Source organism: Grammomys surdaster, unplaced genomic scaffold (assembly GCF_004785775.1).
Source record: "Grammomys surdaster isolate TR1022 unplaced genomic scaffold, NIH_TR_1.0 215, whole genome shotgun sequence".
NCBI classification, from domain to species: Eukaryota; Metazoa; Chordata; class Mammalia; order Rodentia; family Muridae; genus Grammomys; species Grammomys surdaster.
Genome location: NW_021604660.1, coordinates 4,843,780 through 4,866,511, shown reverse-complemented (window position 1 = coordinate 4,866,511; position 22,732 = coordinate 4,843,780). Strand labels below are relative to the sequence as shown.

The 22,732-nt window shown below is 40.0% G+C and overlaps 1 protein-coding gene across 1 annotated transcript in view; it reads right to left on the bottom strand.

Moving 5' to 3' along the window:
• Window positions 1-1,288: 1,288 nt before the first annotated feature.
• Window positions 1,289-22,732, bottom strand: part of Gopc (golgi associated PDZ and coiled-coil motif containing) — a 38,939-nt gene continuing 17,495 nt past the window's right edge. The window contains exons 2-8 of the mRNA XM_028772612.1: window positions 19,800-19,964; window positions 15,590-15,765; window positions 13,922-14,087; window positions 11,128-11,223; window positions 9,504-9,668; window positions 6,953-7,133; window positions 1,289-4,125 (exon numbers count right to left, since the gene is read on the bottom strand). Of these exons, the coding sequence (XP_028628445.1) occupies window positions 3,995-4,125; window positions 6,953-7,133; window positions 9,504-9,668; window positions 11,128-11,223; window positions 13,922-14,087; window positions 15,590-15,765; window positions 19,800-19,964 (1,080 nt within the window). The 3' untranslated portion in view covers window positions 1,289-3,994. The remainder of the gene's footprint in view (window positions 4,126-6,952; window positions 7,134-9,503; window positions 9,669-11,127; window positions 11,224-13,921; window positions 14,088-15,589; window positions 15,766-19,799; window positions 19,965-22,732) is intronic.

Below are 22,732 nucleotides of genomic sequence, written 5' to 3'. Positions count from 1 at the left end.
GGCGCATCTTCTCTCGCTGAGGCCAGACCAGGCAGTCCTCTGCTGTACATGTGTTGGGAGACCTCGTACCAGCTAGTGTACACTGCCTGTTGGTGGCCCAGTGTCTGAGGGAACTCGGGGGTCCAGGTTAGTTGAGACCGCTGTTCTTCCTATGGGATTACCTACCTCCCCAGCTTCTTTCAGCCTTTCCCAAACTCAACTACAGGGGTCCCCGACTTCAGTCCATTGGTTGGATATAAGTATCTGCATCTGTCTCAGTCGGCTGCTTGTACAACAGATTTGTTAGCTGGTGAGAAGAAAACAAGTGAGGAGGGTGGAGGCAAGCAGACCACAAAGCAGGTGGATGACTGGAGGAGGACGGACTGTGGAATGCAACTTCAAGTACAGTGTAGGGAGTCTTCCTGGCAGTCTCCATGCCTCACGGGGTCTTCGTCCTGGTCAGTGGCCAACCAACAGCCACCTGACGAGGCACAGCTTCTTCAGTGTCCTGCTGGAGATGTCCAGAGATGTGTTCTGCTGCAAGGGCTGCAAGGGTGGTTATGGCTCAAGACAACCTGAAAAACATTTATTGTCAAACAAAATATTTATCATCAACAACACATGGTTATCTGTAATACGTTTATACCTTCTTTTTTCCTTCTTCAAGGTAGATTGCAACACTGATCAATAACAAAAATTCGGCTCCCTTTTTATATCTCACAAACTAAGCAACAGCCTAAGGGGATGAATTCTGGAAAGACTTTTCCTTAGAGAACTTAAGAGTCCATAGCTTCAATTGCCACAGGGCACACACAGATTTGAGGACTAAATCACAGCTACCCAACGGCAGGAGGCAAGTATTTATAAGTGCTCGTAGTGAAAGACAGTTTCTGAGCTTATGAATGTTTACCAAAATGATCTCACACATAATTTGGAAAACTCTAAACTAGATATATGTAGATGTATATGAAAGAATTTCCTTTCAAATACAAGGATTCATATTATACTCTTTTCAATGCTGTCCCCATTATGTAACTTTAGCTTTCAAGATCTATAATACAAAACCAAGCCAAAGAGACCAGAGTTTCTGCTGTCTGCTAAGTTTAAAACGGACTACCAATCCCAGAGTTGTTCCGACAGTTCCTAACTACTATATTTCTAACTAACTCGGACGAAACAGGTAAGACTCAACAATTCCTACCCAGCCTATAATATTCTTCCTCAGCATCTGGATTCAGCCTTTGGGTATTTCATGACACATTGTTACAAGTCACAGGAGCGACTCAAGAACCCACAATAAATCAAAATATTTAGTGTGAATGAAGAAGAAAACATTTATTTTCCTTCAAATCTGATCAATACCACTTTAATGGAGAATATGTCATTTTTTATTTACAGCCTAATTAAGAATATGAAACTCAACTAGATATAATACAATTATCATAAATCACCTTATATGTGAATCAATATATTTTTGTTTTAAAATATGAAAACAATGTAAGCCCAACGCTGTGGGGAAGATTCCAGCACCATGGACAGGTTGTGTTATCTGTAATTGTTCCGTTCTAATCAACAGACTCGCAAGCTCTTCATCTCTCATAATGTAATTTAACAATAATCCCTCAGCCAAATGTGTCATTTCCGTCATGTTCAGATCAGAGAACTGCACAACACAGTCTCGCAGAACAAGTGTGAATACGTCTGCACACACCCCTCTCATGCTCTATTCAACATGTTTTCATTGTGATGGCTTTGCAACAGCTTTCCCCCTCCCATTTTTTGGCTTTGTTCAAGAAGATTCAGTGTTATATGGGCATCTTTCCTATGAATGTGAAATATAAAAACTACTTTTCACTTAGCACTTTGGGAGAAGTCTGACTACCTTGTTCATCCCTAGAAACCACACATTCTGAAGTAAACTCCCAGCTGGGCCTGGGGAAGTACCAGGATGCTCTCAGAGCAGCCACTGTGTTCTCATATGCTTCCAAACCAGAAAGCAGAGCTGTAAAGACTGACCTGCAGAACTATAAACTACTCTTTCTTAATATATTCGGTACCCATCTCACACAGACCCTCATAGGCAACACACAAAAATGTTTATCCATTTTCTAAAATTCTGCTTCCACATTTGCTGTGAAGATCTTGAAAAACAAAAACTCCAAGGGTTATAGCTTACATTTCCTAGTGATTCTGTCATAGTACAGAAGGTATATAATCTCTGAAGAAAAAGGAAAAGAAAATGGCCATGGTCATTCCCAGGCAATGTTGAAAGCATATAAGGACAACATGGCTTCAGGTCAGAGCACAAATGTTTTCATATCTGTTAACCATGGATATTTTTTTCTTAAATAATACACTGGCTATCACCTACTTTGAAGGTCTCAAGTCATGCATTGGGTACGTGTTTGGAGTGGGAGGAATACATGAGGAAAAACCAATCTTTCTTTTAAGAGGCCTAGCCTGTTAGGAGCAAACAGCAATATGTAACGTGTTTATTCATTTGTACAATTAAAATACTAACCTTGTTTACAAGCAATGTTACACTACAAGGTATCTCAGCATCAGTAACAATATACATACAAAGTGCACTTCTAGTTACCAGTTACCATGGTGATACTATGAAGAATGAAACCACCCATAGACCAGAAATGAGCAACAGTTAAAAAGTAAATTTATAAATAGCAAAATCACAAAATAAAGTATATACAATTTATAGATTTAACTTTGAACAAATATATAATGCATCTGGGAAAAACAAGCATACCAAGAAAGAAGATACTGATATTGTAAAAGTCCTATATATGTAGGCTTTTCCCACTTAAGATTCCCTTAGGTATAAATCCTTTAAAACAGTGACTTAGCAAAAATCACACCTTTTTAAATACAGTACTTTGACTTTGCCCAGCAGGGTGCAATGGTCAGGAAAGAAAGGAGCAGGTACCCTGTGCTTAGTTCTGATACAAGAGAACTAATACATTTACAGAGTCTGCACACGAGTATTGCTCTAAGTCAAACATATACTGATATGAAAACTAATACGCTCAATGTACCAAAATGTCTTTGCCTCATCTTGCCCACCTTGGCCCCTGGCTTTTTAAATGATTGGCAAGTCAGGTATTTAAAGCCAACTGCTGTTTGAACACAATGTATTTCATGACATATTAATGTCCCTGACTATCACAAGACAAAGCTTGGGAACAACTCAAAAATGTATAAAACTGTCTTTTGTGGATTCCAGACAATTAACATTTGGGACTAAACACTAACAGTGTAATGCTCCAATACCATGCACACAGATCAACATAATTGAAAACAGGTATTTTCCACTCATCTGCGTTTCCTTTAAAAATCCAAAGTCAAATGCACAGTAACTTTTCTCAAACTATTTCTAGAGCAGCATTGATTGATACAGGATTGCCTAAAGAAACCCATTTTGTACTGCAGTTGAATAAACTGGAGAGTGAACTCATCATAATGATTTGGATAGTAATTAATTTAGACATCAGGAATGTACAACACACTTTTTAAAAAAAAAAACCGGAAACAAATTTTTCAGTTAAGCAAAAATGTCAACCTAGATTTTTGCAATTCACTGAGTCAAGTTCTGTCATCTGAAATTCCACAGTTATCCTTAGGGAATATGTGGTATCATTTACTCTGCTGTACTTAAAGGGTACTTAGAAGATTCCAGTTAGCACTGTCCTGTTAAATATGAAAAGGAGCCAAATGAAATAGCATCCATTCGGCCTGTAAGAGCCTAGTAATATCCCTTTGGGAAACACATGCTTTGGTGCTTAGATTCCAGGAAACTCAAAATTGCCTTCCATGCAATAGCTAATTAAGGTATACCACAGACAACAGGGGTTTATGCACTTAGAATTGTTCACATGAAGCCCTGAGGTTCCCGCCTTTCTCTAGGCAACACACAGCCTCCCTGATCTTGTGCAGTCTTTGTCACCATCTTCTCTAGTGCCCCACATTCCACGAGTCTGACAAGCAGCATATCTGGGATGGATTAGTAGGCCTTCTTCTGATGCAGGCTGTGCAGATGAGCCGCTCTTGCAGCAGTGTCGTCCAGAGGGCTCTCACCTGAAGCCCCCACGTCCCCATTCTCATGTGCATCCCTCACTGTCTTCTTGTTATACCCTGAGAAAGAAGAACAGAAGAAACACCATGGATTTCTGACTGAAAATATGTCTACATTTTACAATTTTACTAAGAAAAAATGTTCAATGAAATTATTAGCAGTAATATAAGGCAAACTAACACTGCCCTGATCAAATTAATAGGGCTTATAGGAATTCTTTCATGTTATAGCAGATAGAAAACATCATATACATTTTTAAAGTAGTAGCTATTGAAGCTACCTGAAAGTTGTGAAATAAATCTATCCAGTTTTCTAAAAAACTAGGGTTGACATACTAGGTTATAAAAATCCAATTGTATTTATACAATTATCTTTTGAGATATAATTTTTTGGGGGGGGGGGTTCGAGACAGGGTTTCTCTGTGTAGCCCTGGCTGTCCTGGAACTCACTCTGTAGACCAGGCTGGCCTTGAACTCAGAAATCCGCCTGCCTCTGCCTCCCAAGTGCTGGGATTAAAGGCGTGTGCCACTACCACCCGGCGAGATACAAATATTTTAACTTTAATATTTTGCTTCCATATTACTTTAACTTTAATTCATTGAACTATATGCTAGTTGACTGCTAAACAATCCATTGACAAGATAATGTTTAGCTAAATATTAAAATAAATTTTGGTTCATTTACCTAACATATAATAGGGTTTTAAGTAAATATGATTGACTGTTAAACCCACTAAGTAAGCGTAGAAAGATCTGTATTAAATAATCATCAATACATGTATTTTAGCCATGCGTGGTAGTACATGTCTGTCATTTCAACATTTAGGTGGCTAAGGCAGGAAGATCTCGTGTTCAAGGACTACACAATGAGTTCCTGGCCGGCCGAGGAGTCCTATGAAGACCTCAAACCTACCAAAGATAAATGTTTCATTGTCTGACTCACTTAATAGTGATATGCTATATGACATATTTTTTTCGCTTCATGTTTTAAGTGTTTGCAGTTTACATAAGGAAATTTTTCTAACTTTGGCTATTAAAAAAAAAAAAAAGTAAGGGCTTTTTTGTTTGTTTTCCAGAAAGGGTTTCTCTGTGGAGCCCTGGCTGTTCTGGAACTCACTCTGTAGACTACTCTGGCCTTGAGTAGAGATCCACCTGCATCTGCCTCCTTAATGCTAGGATTAAAGGTTTGTTCCCCTCACCCCCACCCCACCCCTGCTGCCCCACCACCATCTTGGAACAGGCTTTTTAATATCCATGACAGTAAAATGACAATGGGGCTATGGGAGAGCAGCTCAACACTATAGGGTTCTGACAAAAATGTGACACCAGCCCATCCCCCCCATCTCCCCCCCTCATCTGAGGCAGTCTCACTGTGTAGTTCTGGTTGTCCTGGAACTCACTTTGTAGACCATGCTAGCCTCAAACTCAGTTTCGTCTACCTCTGACTTCTGAGTGCTGCCTGCTATTTATTTCCTGATATACACGTGCTCTGTGCAGTGTGCTGGGTCAGTGACATACATGTACTTTGTACTTTGTGCAGTGTGCTGGGTCAGTGACATACAGGTGCTCTGTGCAGTGTGCTGGGTCAGTGACATACAGGTGCTCTGTGCAGTGTGTTGGGTCAGTGACATACACATGTTTTGTGCAGTGTGCTGGGTCAGTGACATACACATGCTCTGTGCAGTGTGCTTGTGCTGGGTCAGTGACATACACGTGCTCTGTGCAGTGTGCTGGGTCAGTGACATACACGTGCTCTGTGCAGTGTGCTGGGTCAGTGACATACACGTGCTCTGTGCAGTGTGCTGGGTCAGTGACATACACGTACTTTGTGCAGTGTGCTGGGTCAGTGACATACACATGCTTTGTGCAGTGTGCTGGGTCAGTGACATACATGTGCTTTGTGCAGTGTGCTTGTGCTGGGTCAGTGACTGCTCAAGTGGAAGAGTAAAATGAAATATACACAATCAACTGGCATTGGGGCTTAGGAAAAGAACACTGAAAACATAAGGATGAAAGGCAGGGCCTGTGATGCATGCCTGTGAAGGCAGCACTTGGGTCTGAGGTAGGAAGATTTGTAAATTCAAAGCCAGCCCAGGCTATATAGTGGGATCCTGTCTCAAAAAAACAAACCAAAATAAGCAATGTACTCAAGATTTAACATTTAATAATAAAATATTAAGTTTTATAGCTTTATCCCCAAATGCCAATTTTATCTAAAACTAAACTGTTACTGTTTCATCACATTATTTATTAACAGGAAACGCTCCTCACCCCATATGCCCCTCAAAAAGTCCCAGTGACTCCCAGCCACCTATGATAATGTGGAAAACATTGCTCTACCCAAAGGAAGTGCTAACATATTTCTTTTCTAAGTACCAAATTAAAAATCTTGAGGGTCTTACATTATGATCTGGGTAATAATCACAGATATCAATTTAACCGCTAACCCATGGCTCCTAAGCTCTAACTCCTCGTGTGATGAGAAGCCTCTTCATTAAGACACCTGTACTCTAAAGGGATGTTGGGTTTTGTTTCAGAGTATAGAAAATTTGAATCTTCTTTGTTTTTCAAGCATCTTAGCAAATAGAGACCATGTAAACCAGTGGAACATAGTAAAATTGCAGGACTGACTATTCATGCCTTTTGTTCTGTATCATTTAATGTGTTACTAAAGAATACTGAGGCTTTTACATTAAAATATTATGAATAAGTCAGGTGGTGGTGGTGAAGACTGTGTACACCTTTAGTCCCAGCACTTATGAGGCAGAGGCGGAGACAGGCAAATCTCCAAGTTCAAGGCCAGCCTGGTCCCTGTCTCTCAAAACCAAAGGAAAAAAATGTTATTAATAATCAATACATTCATAATAAAATTTGGAGTAATTTTTACCTTGTAACACTTTCATTTCGCCACTACTGTCTTTGCAACTAGCACCAGAATTACCATTGCCTTCTAACTCGTCAAGATACAAGCGATAGCGGTGTCCACTCTCGTCTTCATACTCCACATTTTCATCATCAGAATCCACTTCAGGAGCCACGTAGACTACTTCAAATTCAATCTCTCCTCTCTACAACAGGGGTGAACACAGAGAGTCAAGTCACTGTGGTCATAAGCACAAGACGATTCCCAGTCTTTAGGGACAGGCACTGAGAGCAAGAGAGGGCAGGTACTGCTCCTTTTCAGTCAGGCAGGAAATTCTAGACTCTTAAGAGGTACAAGAGGGGGAGGCTGCATAGGCCAGACCTCTCCATGGATCTCTACAAAGAAGTTCCTTCTAATATCATAGTTCCTTCTACTGACCAAAGCACTCACTTCAGACAAGGTCTGAGGAGACCAGGCTAGCCTTGAATCCGCACATAGCTGAGCACGAGCTTCAACTCCTGATCTCTTAAGAGAAGGGATTTCAAGTATTTAAAAATACACTTCTTTTTACTGACACTAGTGTCAATAAAGGTATGTATTCAGGAATACCAGTGACTACTGTATTTACTGTACAGAATCAGCTTTGTGACTCTGCAGAGCATCCCATTTGTCTCTTCCCATGAGTGAGAAGCCTCGGTGAGCAGTGATGAGAACAGGCAGCTTTCCCTAGAGCCCAAGCAAGGACAAAGACACTGCTATGGCTGGACAGTCTTTATTCCTTTCACTACACTAGGCTAGATGTAATATTTTTACTGTTAGTTCCATTATGTTCATGAGGCCTTGTTTGTGACAGCCAGAAGCTGGAAACAACCCAGATGTCCCACTACAGAAGAATGGACACAGAAAATGTGGCTCATCTTCACAATGGAATGCTACTCAGCTATTAAGAACAAGGACATTCTGAGATTTGCAGGCAAATAGACGGAACTAGAAAATACCATCCTGAGTGAGGTAACTCAGACCCAAAAGGACATGCATGGTATGTACTAATCAGTAGATATTAACCCCAAAAAAAAAAAAAAAAAAAAAAAAGGACATACAGTCCACAGAACTCAAAAAGGTCAACAAGCTGAAGGGCCCTGTGAGGATGCCTCAGTCCCACTTGGGAGGGAGAAGAAAATAATCACAAGTGGGGAGGGAGGAAGGGGCCTAGGAGGGAAAGTGGACTGGGGTGGGGAAAAGTGGAACATGATCTGGTTTTGAGTGGGGGAAAAGAACTGAAGCCCTGAGGTCCAGCAGAAAGAATAGAAACAGGCAACCTTGGGAGGTAGGAGATTGGGGCGACCCTCCAGAATGTACCAGAGACCTGGGAGGTGAGAGACTCTTAGGACTCAAAGAGAGGGACCTTAGATGAAATGCGCTACAGTGGGGAGAGAGAACTTGTAGGGCCTACTTCCAGCAAAAAGACAAGGCATCAAGTGAGGGAGGCGGTTGCCATCCCACAGTCAAAGGCTCTGACCCATAATTGTTCCTGTTTGAAAGAACTGCAGGGATGGAGAGGACCCTGAGGAAAATAAAGTCTAGTGACAGGCCTGAAGTGGGATCCAGCTCAAGGGGAGGTCCCAAGGCCTAACACTATTACTGAGACTATGGAGCGCTGTCAAAAAGGGACCTATCATGACTACCCTCCGAAAGACTCAACAGCAGCTGAAAGAGTCAGATGCAGATATTTACACCCAATCAATGGACAGAAGCTGCTGACCTCTGTGGTTGAATTAGGGAAAAGCTAGAAGAAGCTGAGGAGGACTACCCTGTACGACGACCAACAGTCTTGATTGACCTGGACCCCTGAGATCTCTCAGACACTGGACCACCAACCAGGCGGAGTACATCAGCTGATATGAGGTCCCCAGCACATATACAGCAGAGGATTGCCAGGTCTGGGATTAGTCAGAGAAGATGCACCTAACCCTCAAGAGACTGGAGGCCCCAGGGAGTTTGGAGTCCTGGTTGAGTGGGGGTCAGGGGTGGGGACATCCTTGTGGAGACAGGGGGCGGGAGGAGATATGGGATGTGGAACTGTCGGAAGGTAGACCGGGAGGGAATAAAATCTGGAGTGTAAAAAAAAAAAAAAGATTAAATAAAAAAAAAACCAACTTATTAAGTACAGAATTATAAACCATTTAAGTTTTAAAAGTCTCCAAGTTGTAACTGTCATTTACTGAGACTACAATCACCACATCCTAGCCTTGTGTTTATAACTCTGAAAATTATAGCCTGTCTTTTCTAGAAAGAAAGTCTGCTGGTTTTGACTTCTCCCCACTAAGTTAATGTCTTTGGTGCCCTGCTCTCCTGCGACTACTCTTGAGCAATGTGCTACGGGCTGGCTCTGTTTTCTTCAACACTCACCACTGACAACCTGCAGCTCCCTTACCACAGCTGCCACTCACCCAGGTCTCTTGCTCTAGGAAGGAGTGAATGTAACTTTTCAGCAAATATGATCAAATAACATCTATAAGCTTCAAAGAATAGAAACAAGTTCTATATCAGTTTTAGCGACATAAACAGAAATCACCTGCTGGGAAAGTATGGTTACAGCTTCTTTATGCTTTGTGTCCCTTAAGTTGACTCCATTTACTGCTAGAATAGCATCTCCAACATGCAGCCCTCCACATCTATCCGCAGGCTGTCCTGGATGGATCTCAGAGATGAGAATGGGAACACCATGCTCCTTCCCACCCTGGCAATATAATATCAAAGGAAGTAAGTTACCTTATGTTTTATAAAATGATTGCAAATCATCGTAGACACAAGACATCTTAAAAATTCATCACAGCTGAGCAGTTGTTTGCATATGTCTTTAATCCCAGCACTTGGGAGGCAGAGGCAGGCGGATTTCTGAGTTTGAGGCCAGCCTGGTCTACAGAGTGAGTTCCAGGACAGCTAGGGCTACACAGAGAAACCCTGTCTTGAAAAACCAAGAGAAAAATTCATCACAATAAACAGAGAGTCTCTGTAAGAATGGGGGACATTGTACTCACTATCAAAGAGGCACCTCTGAGTACAATGACTAAGAAATTATTATTTCTGAAATTATTATAGACCCCAAAATTGAAACAGCTTAAACAACTGTGAACAACTACAATAGTCTTATTTCTTAAACATTAAAAACAAGTTATATACTAGAGTTCCACAGCACTTTGAGCTATCTTGTGGTCCCTTCCAAAGTACTTTTGTTAAGTCTAAATTGTTATGTATTGTAGTGGTTTGAATAAGAATGGCCCCAGAGGCTCATATATTGAATGCTTAGTCCCCAGGGAATGGAACTGTTTGAAATGATTAGAAGGATTTGCAGGTGTGGCCTTGTCAGAGTAAGTGTGTTACCAGATGTGGGCTTTGAGTTTTCAAAAGCTCAAGCCAGGCCCAGTGTTTTTCCCTCTCTTGGCCTGCAGATCAGGATATAACTCTCAGCTAATGCTGTAGTGCCATGCATGTCATGATAATGGACTAAACCTTCGAAAGTATAAGTCAGCCCCAGATAAATGTTTTCTTTTATAAGAGTTGCCTTGGTCATTGTGTCTCTTCAGAGCAATAGAATGTATAATAAGACAAATTACTTTATGTACAACCAGGATAGTTCTTTCTTTTTTTGAGACAGTGTCTTTCTATGTAGCTCTGCCTGTTTTGGAACTCAGTATGTAGGCCTTGAACTCAGATATCCACCTGGCTCTGCTTCCCAAGTGCTAGAATTAAAGGTATGTGTCATCACATCCAGCTTTAATGAAGATAAGTTAGCAAGAGAAGTACCAATTTCCAAAATAAAAATATGTAATATTGAGATGAAAAAATACAATTATTGGTAGCTGTCATTTTATATAGCTTATATATGTTATTTTTACTTTAAAGTTTTTTTTATTTTATATATAGGTGTTTTGCCTGCATGAATGTCTTTGTATCATGTTCTTGTCTGCTCCCAGTTGTACTGAAAATGTTTAACTACACTTCCTAAAGGGACATCTAAATTATAAGCTTTCTTTATACACAAAAGGTTTTATGCAAAAGTACTGCTGCTTAAGTTTTGAAAAATTCAGTTATTTTGAGCTATATGCAGAACACTTTGTTCCTCCAGATGATGCCCAACAAAGGAGCCAGTTCCTACCAGACAAATGCCATAAGGAAACAGAAGCACTACTTCTTACTGTAATAGAAATGCCAAGGCCTTCATGATCTTCCTTAAGGAGGAGAACTTTTCTAATTGGACCAACTCCCTGGCTTTTCTTCAAAGAGTCTTGATCCTTATTGCAGGGAAAAAGAAAAAAAATATTATTAGTATTATTTAAATAAATAATAAAGCAAGCAGAACTCATGTTACTAACTTGCCTTTAGAAACCATTAACCTTCTGTATAGATATACACTACAGCAATTAAAAGATGAGATAAAAATGCTAATATAGTAAAATTTATAGATGATTTTTTCACCACACACACACACACACACACACACACTAAGAGATTATAAAATTACCAGGAATCTATTAATAAATAAGTATCTTCAAGGAATAAAGTAGTAACCATGTATCTTCACTAGAAAATATCTTTAGGGATTTATATAAATGTTAAGTGATTTTTAGAACTGACAATTTTTTATCAGCTTGAACATTAATTACTTTTTATTCCCTAGTGTTCTACAATCTACCTGCTAAATAAAGTACCTTATTGCATTAATTGTTCTTTCTTTGACCTTCCTCACCTTTTTTATTTTTAGTTCAAACCTAAGATTGTTTTGCATGCTAAGCAAACACTCTGCACTTGCACTGACCCCACTCAGCTCCCTCTGGCATCTTTGATCTTTTTCTTTCTACTAAACTCCTTTTCGACTCAGCAAATAAATATATTCTAAGCATCTTCCAATTTTAAAATGCCGACAAACCAAATCCCCAAACCCAAAGTAAACCAAAGAGAGAACTCCACCCAGCATCCTCTCATCTTCCCGTTTTTTAGTCACTATCGTCTGTCCTCCACACATACTTCCTTGCCTCCCACATTACTTTGGTCACTGTGATTAAGACTTTGTCCCTAGCCTGAAATTTTCTTTATGGTCACTTGTAAAAATATTGCTGAATCCAATGAACACATTTTAGTCTCTACTGTACTAGAACCCTGCAAAAGGTTGACATGGGACAATAAACACCCTTTGAAGCTATTCTGTTCCTGTGTTGTTCTTAACTACTTTCCCAGGTGATCTAAGCTGACTGTACCAGGAGTCTTTCTTTGTGAACTCTCTTCCTTCGCCAAGTCTCCTCTTTGCCTCCTATTCCTGGTTAGTTTGTGCATGCTTTCCTTGGCTACTGACTTCCATCATTTCAACGACACCAAAGAATACAGCTTGCCTAATATTCCTGCAACTCAAGACTTCTTTCCTGAGTTCCATTCATACACCCAATTGGATGGATTTCTTATATGTCACACCCGAACCTCAAACACTGCCTGTCTAGAACTGATGCCATCTTTTTTCCCACAGACCTTCATTTCCCTGTACTTCCTTTATTAGTAAAAGCATAAGTACACTTGGCTTAGCCAAAGCAAAGCTTTCATCTTCTTCTCCTTAACTATTAGTTGTGAAGAACTTAGCTCAAGTCAAGCCCCCTCAATCAAATTCTCTCAGTGCTGCCCTTCCTTCCCAATGCTACTTCCCAAGCTTTTCTCATTTTCTCCTTGGATCACCACTATCTTTCTGACTGAGGCAGCTGGGCACAATACCACACTACTGTGCTCCCTACTGTATTTAAAAGGCTCATACCTACCAAAATAACTTAAGACTCCTATATTTAATGTAAAATAACTCTGATCTTCTCGATTCTGGCTGACTAGTTAGCTGATGTCATAAAGCTATTTGAGTATGCTGTCACTCTGATACCCTGCCATACCAACTACTGTGTCCCCCTCCTAGCCTGTTTCTCAGACCTACCAGACCTCAAAGTTAATACAAAGTGTTGGGCTCTCAAAAACAGTGACATATCTATGCACGGTGACCCTGTTCCTCACTATGTGCAATCATTCTTCTTTTTGTTGCCTCCACTTTAGTGGAGGCAACAAATTATTGTACTATTTAAAGCTGTGGTGGTTTGAATGAGAACAGCTCATATATTTGAATGTTTGGTTCCCAGCTGGTAGACTGTAAAGGAAAGATTAGGAGGTGTGGCCTTGCCTCTCTCTGCTTGCTGTCTGTAGGTCGAGAAGTAAGCTCTTAGCTACTGTTTCGGTGCCATGCCTGTCAGTCTGCCCTCATGCTCCCCATCATGGTGCTCACAGACTAATCTTCTGAAACTGTGAACAAGCGCCCAATCAAATGCTTCCTTTTGTAAGTTGCCTTGAACACAGTGCATCACCACAGCAACAGAACAACAGTAACTAACATAAAAGCCATGTGCATCTGATATTAAAATATGTGAACCACTGGGGAAAAGTCAGCTTCTTCTATTAAACGACTACGGTTAACGTCTATATTATCTAATGAGCATTTACCAAAGCTCCTTTACACTGCTGGCTATGGAATTGAAAACTGAATACAGATTTCAAATTCTATCTTAACTGAAGGCCAAATAAATGTAAATGTTATTTCAGAATCTGTGTTTGGAGGTAGGTACCAAAAATTCCCTTGAAAGCTTCTCCCAGATATAACTTATCACAGATAAGTTTATAAAAAATTTAAGCACGCTCAATCATGATACAGTAAAATTTTGAAATATGATCTAAAGTACAGCAATATGTGTTTGCTGGATACGGCTGTTTGAAGAAACACCACTCTTAGAAAAGCCTGAAAAAAAAATTCTTTTGGGTAACTGAACCTCTTAAGTATGTAACCACTGTAATTAAGCCAAACTTCCTTTTCCCTCATTAAGTAAAGGTTCAAACACTAATAGAAGGAAAGAGAGAGAGAACAGAGGAGAGGAGGTCAGGCCAGGACGAGGCTGAGTGGGAGCGGGGACATACATGGCCTGGGGGTGCTTGCATGGGTCGCTTCAAGTCGTTGCGCCCTCTGCAGGCTCTGATGACTGTTTTGTGGCGATGCAAATGTATCTCAGCTTCTAACTGGTTCCAGAGCTTATCATGAGCAGGTCCCTTCATATCTCGTCCCAGCAGTTGTATTTGTTGGACCCTTCACATGAGTAAAGGAGAGTAGTTTAGATTAATCTTCTATATTTAAGATAATTCAAAAGAATTACTAACTTAAATAGCTGTTGATTTTTTGTTTTGTTTTGTTTTGTTTTTTGAGACAGGGTTTCTCTGTATAGCCCTGGCTGTCCTGGAACTCACTCTGTAGACTTAGGTCCTTCCCAATGTCTCAGATTTGTACAGATAAACTGAAAGGGACAGATATCTCTTAGGGGAGAAAAAAAAAAGCTAAACATTTTTTGAAATAAATAAACGAGAATTCCTTTAAATATATACTTAATTTAAATATACCTAAGAAAACAATTTTTTTGAGATTAATGGCAACATGCTTTATCTCTTATATAACTGAATTCAGTGCACTATTAAATAGAAGCAGTTAGATAACACCGATCACATTAAAAACACTTCTTTTAATGACAGTTTATTTTAATAAAGTGATTGTTTAAGTAAAAAAAAATCTTCAGAAAATTTCTATTTTAAAATGATAAGTTATTTGCTTCAGGGCTGGAGAGATGGCTCAGTGGTTAGGAGCACTTCAAGCTTTTGAGGAGGACGAAGGTTCAGTTCCCAGTACCTACATGATGACTCACACCCATCTGTAACTCTTGTTTTAGGGGATCTCACCCCCTCCTCTGATGCCCAAGGCCCTGAATACACAATGTGTATACACAACATATAGGCAAAACACTCACACATATCAAATTTAAAAATCTAAAAATAATTTAAAAAATCTTTGCTTCATCTCAATTTTTTTTATTTTTTTATTTTTTCGAGACAGGGTTTCTCTGTGTATCTCTGGCTGTCCTGGAAATCACTCGGTAGACCAGGCTGGCCTGGAACTCAGAAATCCGCCTGCCTCTGCCTCCCAAGTGCTGGGATTAAAGGCGTGCGCCACCACCGCCCAGCCAGCTTTAATCTTGTTAGGTGAGATAGTCACAAACTTTGATGATGTGCTAGTATCAAATCATTTTATACTCATTTTAATATTCTATTAAAAATTGAGATGAGCCGGGCGGTGGTGGCGCACGCCTTTAATCCCAGCACTTGGGAGGCAGAGGCAGGCGGATTTCTGAGTTCGAGGCCAGCCTGGTCTACAAAGTGAGTTCCAGGACAGCCAGGGATACACAGAGAAACTCTGTCTCAAAAAACAAAACAAAACAAAACAAAACAAAACAAAACAAAACAAAACAAAACGATTAAAGCCAGAAAAAGGGGCCAGAAAAGACCAAAGAACTCCTTACTGCCAACCACATGAACCTCATCTTCTGCAGAGTCAAGGCAGGAAATCACGGAAAAGCATTGCTCTGCAGAGTTTCAGGCATTGCACTGTAAGTTAGTATCAGTTTGTACATGTGGATAAAAATATCTGTGCTAAACAATGCCGCCAATATTCAGCCAATGCTGTTAACCTGTAGCTATGCATAACAATAGGGGTGAAAGCGTTTCACCTGTAAAAGTTGAGTCAAGCAGAGTCATGTTACACACCTGCCGGCCAGCTCCTTATCCAAGTACTTGGCAGCCAACCTCGCCCCATAAACTTCAGCCTGGAGAACAGCTATGTGCCTGCGAAGAGCCTCGTTCTCCTTCCTTAGTAGCTTCACTTCAGCTTCAAGTCGAGCTTCTTTTACCTTTTCTGTTTTATTTGCTTCAAGTTCTCTTTCCTATTGCAATTTTAAGAACATAATTTTATGACAATGTCTTTATGATTCTATAGCCAGGAGATTAACGCTTCTTAAAAATACACATAAGCGCAGCATATAATACAATGAAAACATGGGAAACAGAATTGGAATACAATGGATCTAGCTGTTTGTTTTATTTGTGTGTGTGTGTGTGTGTCTGTCTGTCTGTCTGTCTGTATGTCTGTCTGTCTCTGAGTCTGAGTGTGTACCATATGTGTGTGGTCTGTCCACGGAAGCCAGAGAACAGATTGGGTCCCTGGGAGCTGCAGTTACAGGTGGCTGTGAGCAGGCTGATAGGGATGCTGGGTCCTCTGGAAGGACAGCAAGTGCTAAGCCATCTCTTTAGGAGATAATTCTTTGTTTTTGAGATAAAGCCTTGGTTCAGGCTGGCCTGGAACTTATTATATAGCTCAGGCTAGCCCTGAACCTGCAATCTTGCATCTATCTCTCATGTGCTAGGATTAGAGATATAGAAAACAATGGCCAGCTGGATTTCCTTTTTTAAAAACAATGTCTTGGACCTTCCTTTGGATACTGCAAGCCACAACATTTACTGACATTGAGAGAAGCAAGAACAATCTTCTTTAAGCAGGACAATGAGACTACTTTCTAAAAATGGCTGAAGAAACCAGAGTAATATAAAAATGATACGCCACACAAGGCAGCTCACAACTGCAAGACTAGCACTCAGGAGGCTGAAGGGGAAGGATGCTAAGTTCCTAGTCACCTTGGCTACACACAGAGTTCCAGGTTAGCATCTACCCACTGGCCCACCTCACTGTCCCATTCTAAGCTTTCAGAAAACACTGTCCAGCCATGTGTGGCGAACCTGTAGGTACTATGTTAGAGCTGGATTTTAAGGAAGAACATCTTCCTTTTGCCGCCTATGATGTAAAATAGTCATCCATTTTCAGCTCTCATAAAAGAAGCCATCTTCAGCCTTCTATGTGAATCTACAGGTATCAGAGGACATAATCCCACGATCATCACCATTAAATTTTGACTCGAAGTTCACAAGAATTAATGTTCAGTTTTCCTTGAGTTTACAGTGTGTTTATGCTCACAGACCATGGATTCAGAATCCAAGTATAAAACGGGCAGCATCAAGTCAAAGCAGAATGCAAAATGGAAGGCACAAAGTCTTGCCCAAAGAAAGGCAAATTTCAAATCATATGCACACTATGTGTGGCCAAGCACATCTCTTCTGAGAGTTGAACAGAGGCCTCACAGGTGTTAGTTCTGAATCAAAACCAACCAAACACATCACACTTGTATTTATCCTGATCAGGGTGTCCTTGCTGACTTACTGACTTAGGAAAATACGGTTATATTTTCACACACATTTCACGGGCTCTATCCATGCTAGCAACTTTATTAACTGAGCTTCATTCCCATCCTGCAGACCAAGATTTCTTTGGTGTATAGGTATAGAAATATTACTATACTGAGCTAGCTAATGAAATCTCAGATGCTTATGAGGCCACCATTTCCTTTTAATAATTCAGACTCCTAAAGAATCTGACAGTCGCTGAAAACTTACAACTCATGAAGCCAGCCAGCCATAGTGATCCACACACCTTTAACCCTACTACTTAGGGGGCAGAGGCAGGCAGATCTTGTGAGTTCAAGGACAGTCTCCCATGAAAAAAAAGTGTTGGGCTGAAGAGATGGCTCAGAGGTTAAAAGTGCTGGCTGCTCTTCCAGAGGTGCTCAGTTCAATTCCCAGCACCCCATGTGGTGGTGGCTCATAACCACACACACACACACACACACACACACATAATGATATCTGGTGTCCTCTCTTCTGGCATGCAAGCATATACGCATATAGAACACTGTATATATAAATCTTTAAATAAAAATATGCAAACAAGAATAGGATTAAGGCAACTGAAGAGAATTACTTTAAGATTTAAAGATACTTTTTAAGTTTGTTTCCTAGTAACCTTTTTGTATTAGGTAATAAGCAAGTTTATTTCAAGTTTTAGACTGATGTATCTTCAGAAGTGGTAAAGTCCTGAGTCAACTGGAATTTGATTAGCCTAGGATAATGGGAAATACACTAAGAATTTATATATTGTTATTGTCTAAAATACTTTCTGATAAAACATTTAAAACCCAGTGTTTTTAAGACTATACCATCATTTTCACACCCGCTGAGAGGTCCTAACACATGCAATGGATGAAGGAATCTGCATGCACACTCTATTAATGGGAACAAGTTCAAACAGAAACTTGAAGGGGCAAAACCCAGGTCTGTTTACTACATCCTCATTACCCTCATGTACGTATTTTTGCCAAAGTATATGTGGGAGCAAGTTACAAGTCCCAAAAGTTGTCAAAATTGATAGGCTCTGCAAACAATGGCTGTAAGTCACAAATGAAAGGTAAGTCTTTAGGCACATGCAGTGAGGGAAGCACAACAGGCACCCCCCTTTCAGGTATCTGAACCCTGAAAACCAGCATTAACATGACTTCCAAATACAAAATGTGACAACAGCTAATACATAAAACACCAGAGCATTTCAGCAGGATACATTAAGGCAAGAGAAACAACAGACTTACCAGATCCTCCACAGAGTGGACAGACTTCAGATACAAGAAAAAAGTTTTATAATTAGAAAACCATTGAACAAACAAATTGTCTAGTGGTATTATCATTACAAGGAAAATTCCCACATGTTGAGTATCAGTTGGGTAAAGCTCAGTAGCATAAATATATTTGCAAATCTATAAACAACAGTTATAATATTACACTAAAAATTTTAAAGTTAAAATTAGTCAATACAATTGGCCCAATATTTGTCTCTCTATAGCATCTATTAAAAGTTAAGAAATTCTTTTCTAATGAAAATGTAAAATGTTTCTCAATGTTAATCACATAGCTTGTCTTAGTCAGGGTTCTCTAGAGTCAACAGAACTTATAGAACGTCTGTTAACACAGATCCATGGCCCTTCAGTTTGTGAGGTCCTCAGGAGAATATAAATGCTGAAGCAGAGTCCACTATATCAGTACATGAAAGCATTCAAACAAAATTAAGAGCAACTACGTAAAATTTAAACATATCTTACACTCCAATAGCACTGTCTCATGGTCTATCTCTCCTAAGCTTTATCTTTCTTATTGTTGACTTCACACATTTAGTCAAATGTCTGGCACACAGACTACACTCAATCCATACGTTGGATTGAAACAAGTCTTACAATGTTGTTTTCTACCTAAACAGACAGTTCTAATTAAGATGGTTATGGCTAGCGAGAGGGAACTCACAATGAGATGACATAATAATGCTCAGTAGCAGCAATAATACTTACGCTTTACTGAGAGCTAAGAAACGTGGTGGCATTTAACTACACTGTCCCTTTCTCTGTATTATCAGCACTCCAACTTAGCAAGATGCATGAACTAACTAACACAGAGCTAGGGCTAAGTGAATGAGGGGCTGACAAAATTACTAAGGAGATGTAGTCACTGAACCTTGTTTACAAAGACTAACACAGTTAAGAAGAATTTTTCTATCCCCTTTAGATTCCTCCTATTCCTAACTAGACACAAACAGGAGGAAATCCCAGGGCTGGAACTCATCTGCTAAAAATGGCAGAACACAACCAAACAAGAACCTGAACTCCTAGTACAGATAGAGTGGCTGCATCAGTATTGAGATGCCTGTCTCAGGGTTAGTTGAGGAAAAACCAACAAAACTATTTAAGAACAATCTCAATGCTACTCAAGATTCCTGCTATCGCAGCTGAATTTAATCCCCACAGATAGCAGAACAAAAACCAATGTTAGATCTTTAATAACCTTTGAATATATTTACACACATATTTGAAAATAGAGTATTTTTCTACTCTATCAGGTGGGTACTGATCGTATCAGAGGCTACTGATATATACGACTATCAACTTTCTATTGCCTGAATTCTCCCCATGAACGTATTTTATAATTGTAACTTTATTAGAAATCACCTCTCCATCCTCCAACAAACATGTGCACATCCTGTTTTACTTACCAATTTTGCCTTAATGGCACCAGAGTCAACACTTGGACCAGTTTTGGCGTGAAGCTGAAGCTGAGTGGAGTGCAGCTGTAAGAGCTGGTCGTGGACTTCTTTCTCCAGGACAACTTTCTCTGCTTGAGTCTCTGTCAATTCAGATCGCAGATCCACCAACTGTGCCTTATAAAGCAATAGAAAACATGAAGGGTGCTTAATTTTCTTTATTATTCAAGAAACAACAGATAATCCTTGAGATGAAAACCTAAACACTAATTGGATGTTAGCAGACCAAATTATCCATTTAAACTAACAAGGAAGACTGCCGAGATAGCTGTTCGGAGGGGAAAAGCACATGCTGCCAAGCCTTTGATCCTCAGGATCATGTGCACACACAAGTAAGTAAATATAAATGTAATAAAAAAGTTAAACTGGGGGCTGGAGAGATGGCTCAGCGGTTAAGAGCACTGACTGCTCTTCTAGAGGGCCTGAGTTCAATTCTCAGCAACCACATGGTTGCTCACAATCATCTGTAAAGGAATTTGGTGCCCTCTGCTGGGTATCTGAAGACAGCTACAGCGTACTTACATACATAAAATAAATAAATAGATTTAAAAAAAAATGTTAAACTGACCAGAAACCAAGTGTCAAAAACATAAGTGGCCAGAGAACCATACTCTAAGTGTCTTCCACTAAACAGGTTACTTCCATTTTACATGGCTCACATTAACAAAGCCTTTCAAAGCTTTCTCATCTTTATCTTCAAAGCTTTTAAATTACAGAAGTGTGGGACATAGAGTTCACCTTTTGGTTCAGACAGTATGTATTATGGTGGTCCATTAATATGAATAATATGTTAGTGGGGTTCTGTCTTCAACCCAGAAACTATCAGCCTGCATTAGACTTCTTAAACTTTTCCCACTTGCAACACTCACTCATTCAAATGGTTTCTAGTCCAAGCTGCCTTGAACTAGCTATGTAGTGAGGATGGCCCGGAACTATTGATCCTTCTGCCTCCACTTCCTGGGTGCTCAGATTGTATGTCTGTGCTCTATTTATGAGTGCCTAGGGACTGAATCCTGATCTTCATGTATGCTTGGGCAATTCCTCTATCAACTGAACTACACCACCTGCCTTTTTTTCTTTACATTTCATTGTATATAGTCCCTGTGCATGGCACTGTGTTGTATCAAGACATTTTCCTAAAGCATGTATTTAATGAGTGTAGGCCTGCCCTCCACTTCTCTAGCTTCCATTTTCTTACAACCCTTTTCACTGGATTTTTACACAACCTCAGTCAGATAGTTATATAAAATAAATACACACTCTTCCTAATAAATAATAAATGTATTTTAAAACAATCATCATGATTATTTATTTATTAAAGATCAACAGTAATCTACATAACCAGGTATGCTTATTTATTTTTACATAGTTCTTGGCTGAAGGTGATACTATAAGACATAGGTAGTATACTTAAACATAACTTGTAGTCTACGGGCCCCGTGTGGTTGAGGACAGCTATGAATGCAGCCCAACACAAAATGGTAAACATACTTAAAACATAAGGTTGGTTTTTTTCATGGTTCTCAATTGTGAACTTCATACATGACAACATGTCTGTCACAAGGTTGGCCAAATCTTAGGTAGAGCATCTTCAACATTTTCCATAATTGATCAATATTTTGACTTGGTAACTGTCAATACAGAGACTAAGGTTCTGTATGCAGAAATATGCTTAGGACTATTTCAGAAGTTGTTGGAAATTCTTTCCTAATCCAAAGCCAAAATTCATTTAATGATAAAAAAAAAATCAATAATTACTATTATTTTTGCTGGGCAGTGGTGGCGCACGCCTTTAATCCCAGCACTTGGGAGGCAGAGGCAGGCGGATTTCTGAGTTCAAGGCCAGCCTGGTCTACAGAGTGAGTTCCAGGACAGCCAGGACTACACAGAGAAACCCTCTCTGAAAAAAAAAAATTACTATTATTTTTAAGATTTATTTTTATTTATGTGTGCAGTCTAGATGTGTACATGTCATGTACATGCAAATACCTGATGAAGCCAAAAGGTCTTGGATTCCCTAGAGCTGGAATTACAGATGGTATGAGCTACCTGAAGTGGGTGCTAGGAACTGAGCCTGAGTCATCTGAAAGAGCCACAAATGCTCTTAAACACTGAGCCATCTTTGCAGCCTCCAAAATACTTATCTGTTTATTTGTATGTGTGTAAATGTCTGTGTGAGTGCTGCAACCTGTGTATGTGGAGGTCAGAGGACAACCTTGGATGTTGTTGGTCCTCCTCCCCTTGACCTTGAGGTACAGTGTCTCTTGCTTGCTGCTGCATTGCATATTCCAGAGTATCTACCCTTGAGCCTCTGGGGAATTCTCCTGCCTCTGCCTCACATCTCACTCCATAGACACACACCACTACATTACATTGGTTCAAGAGATCTAAACGCAAAAGTTGTGAGGCTTACAACAAGTGCTTTTCACCTGCTGAGCTATCTCCTTGGCTCAACACTTTTTTTAAAGGAAACTAAAGTCAGAAACTCAAAAAACAGCAATTTTTGAGCTCTCACAATCCAACACAATAAAACCAGGGATATACTAATGTGAGTTTTACACACTAAAGAACATGTCATTCATAACCTGCATCTTGGCCTGCATGCTTCAGTCATCAGTATTGTGTTTTGCAACAGTGTGCACAGTGTAAACTGCATGTGAACTCAGAACCAAGGCTGCTATGAGGCTGTGAGATACAAGGGCAAGCACTGCCAGAACACCTTGGATTCAATATGCATTTGGTTTTGAATTAGTTTTTGGTTGCTGCACATTCAGAAGCCTTTTTACTGTTCTCCAATATTTTGGGAACCTCACATTCAGTTACATGACCTCATATAGCAGCTCAAACCTCATTTTAGGAAGCTGTGGCTCTTTTGGGGGGGGGGG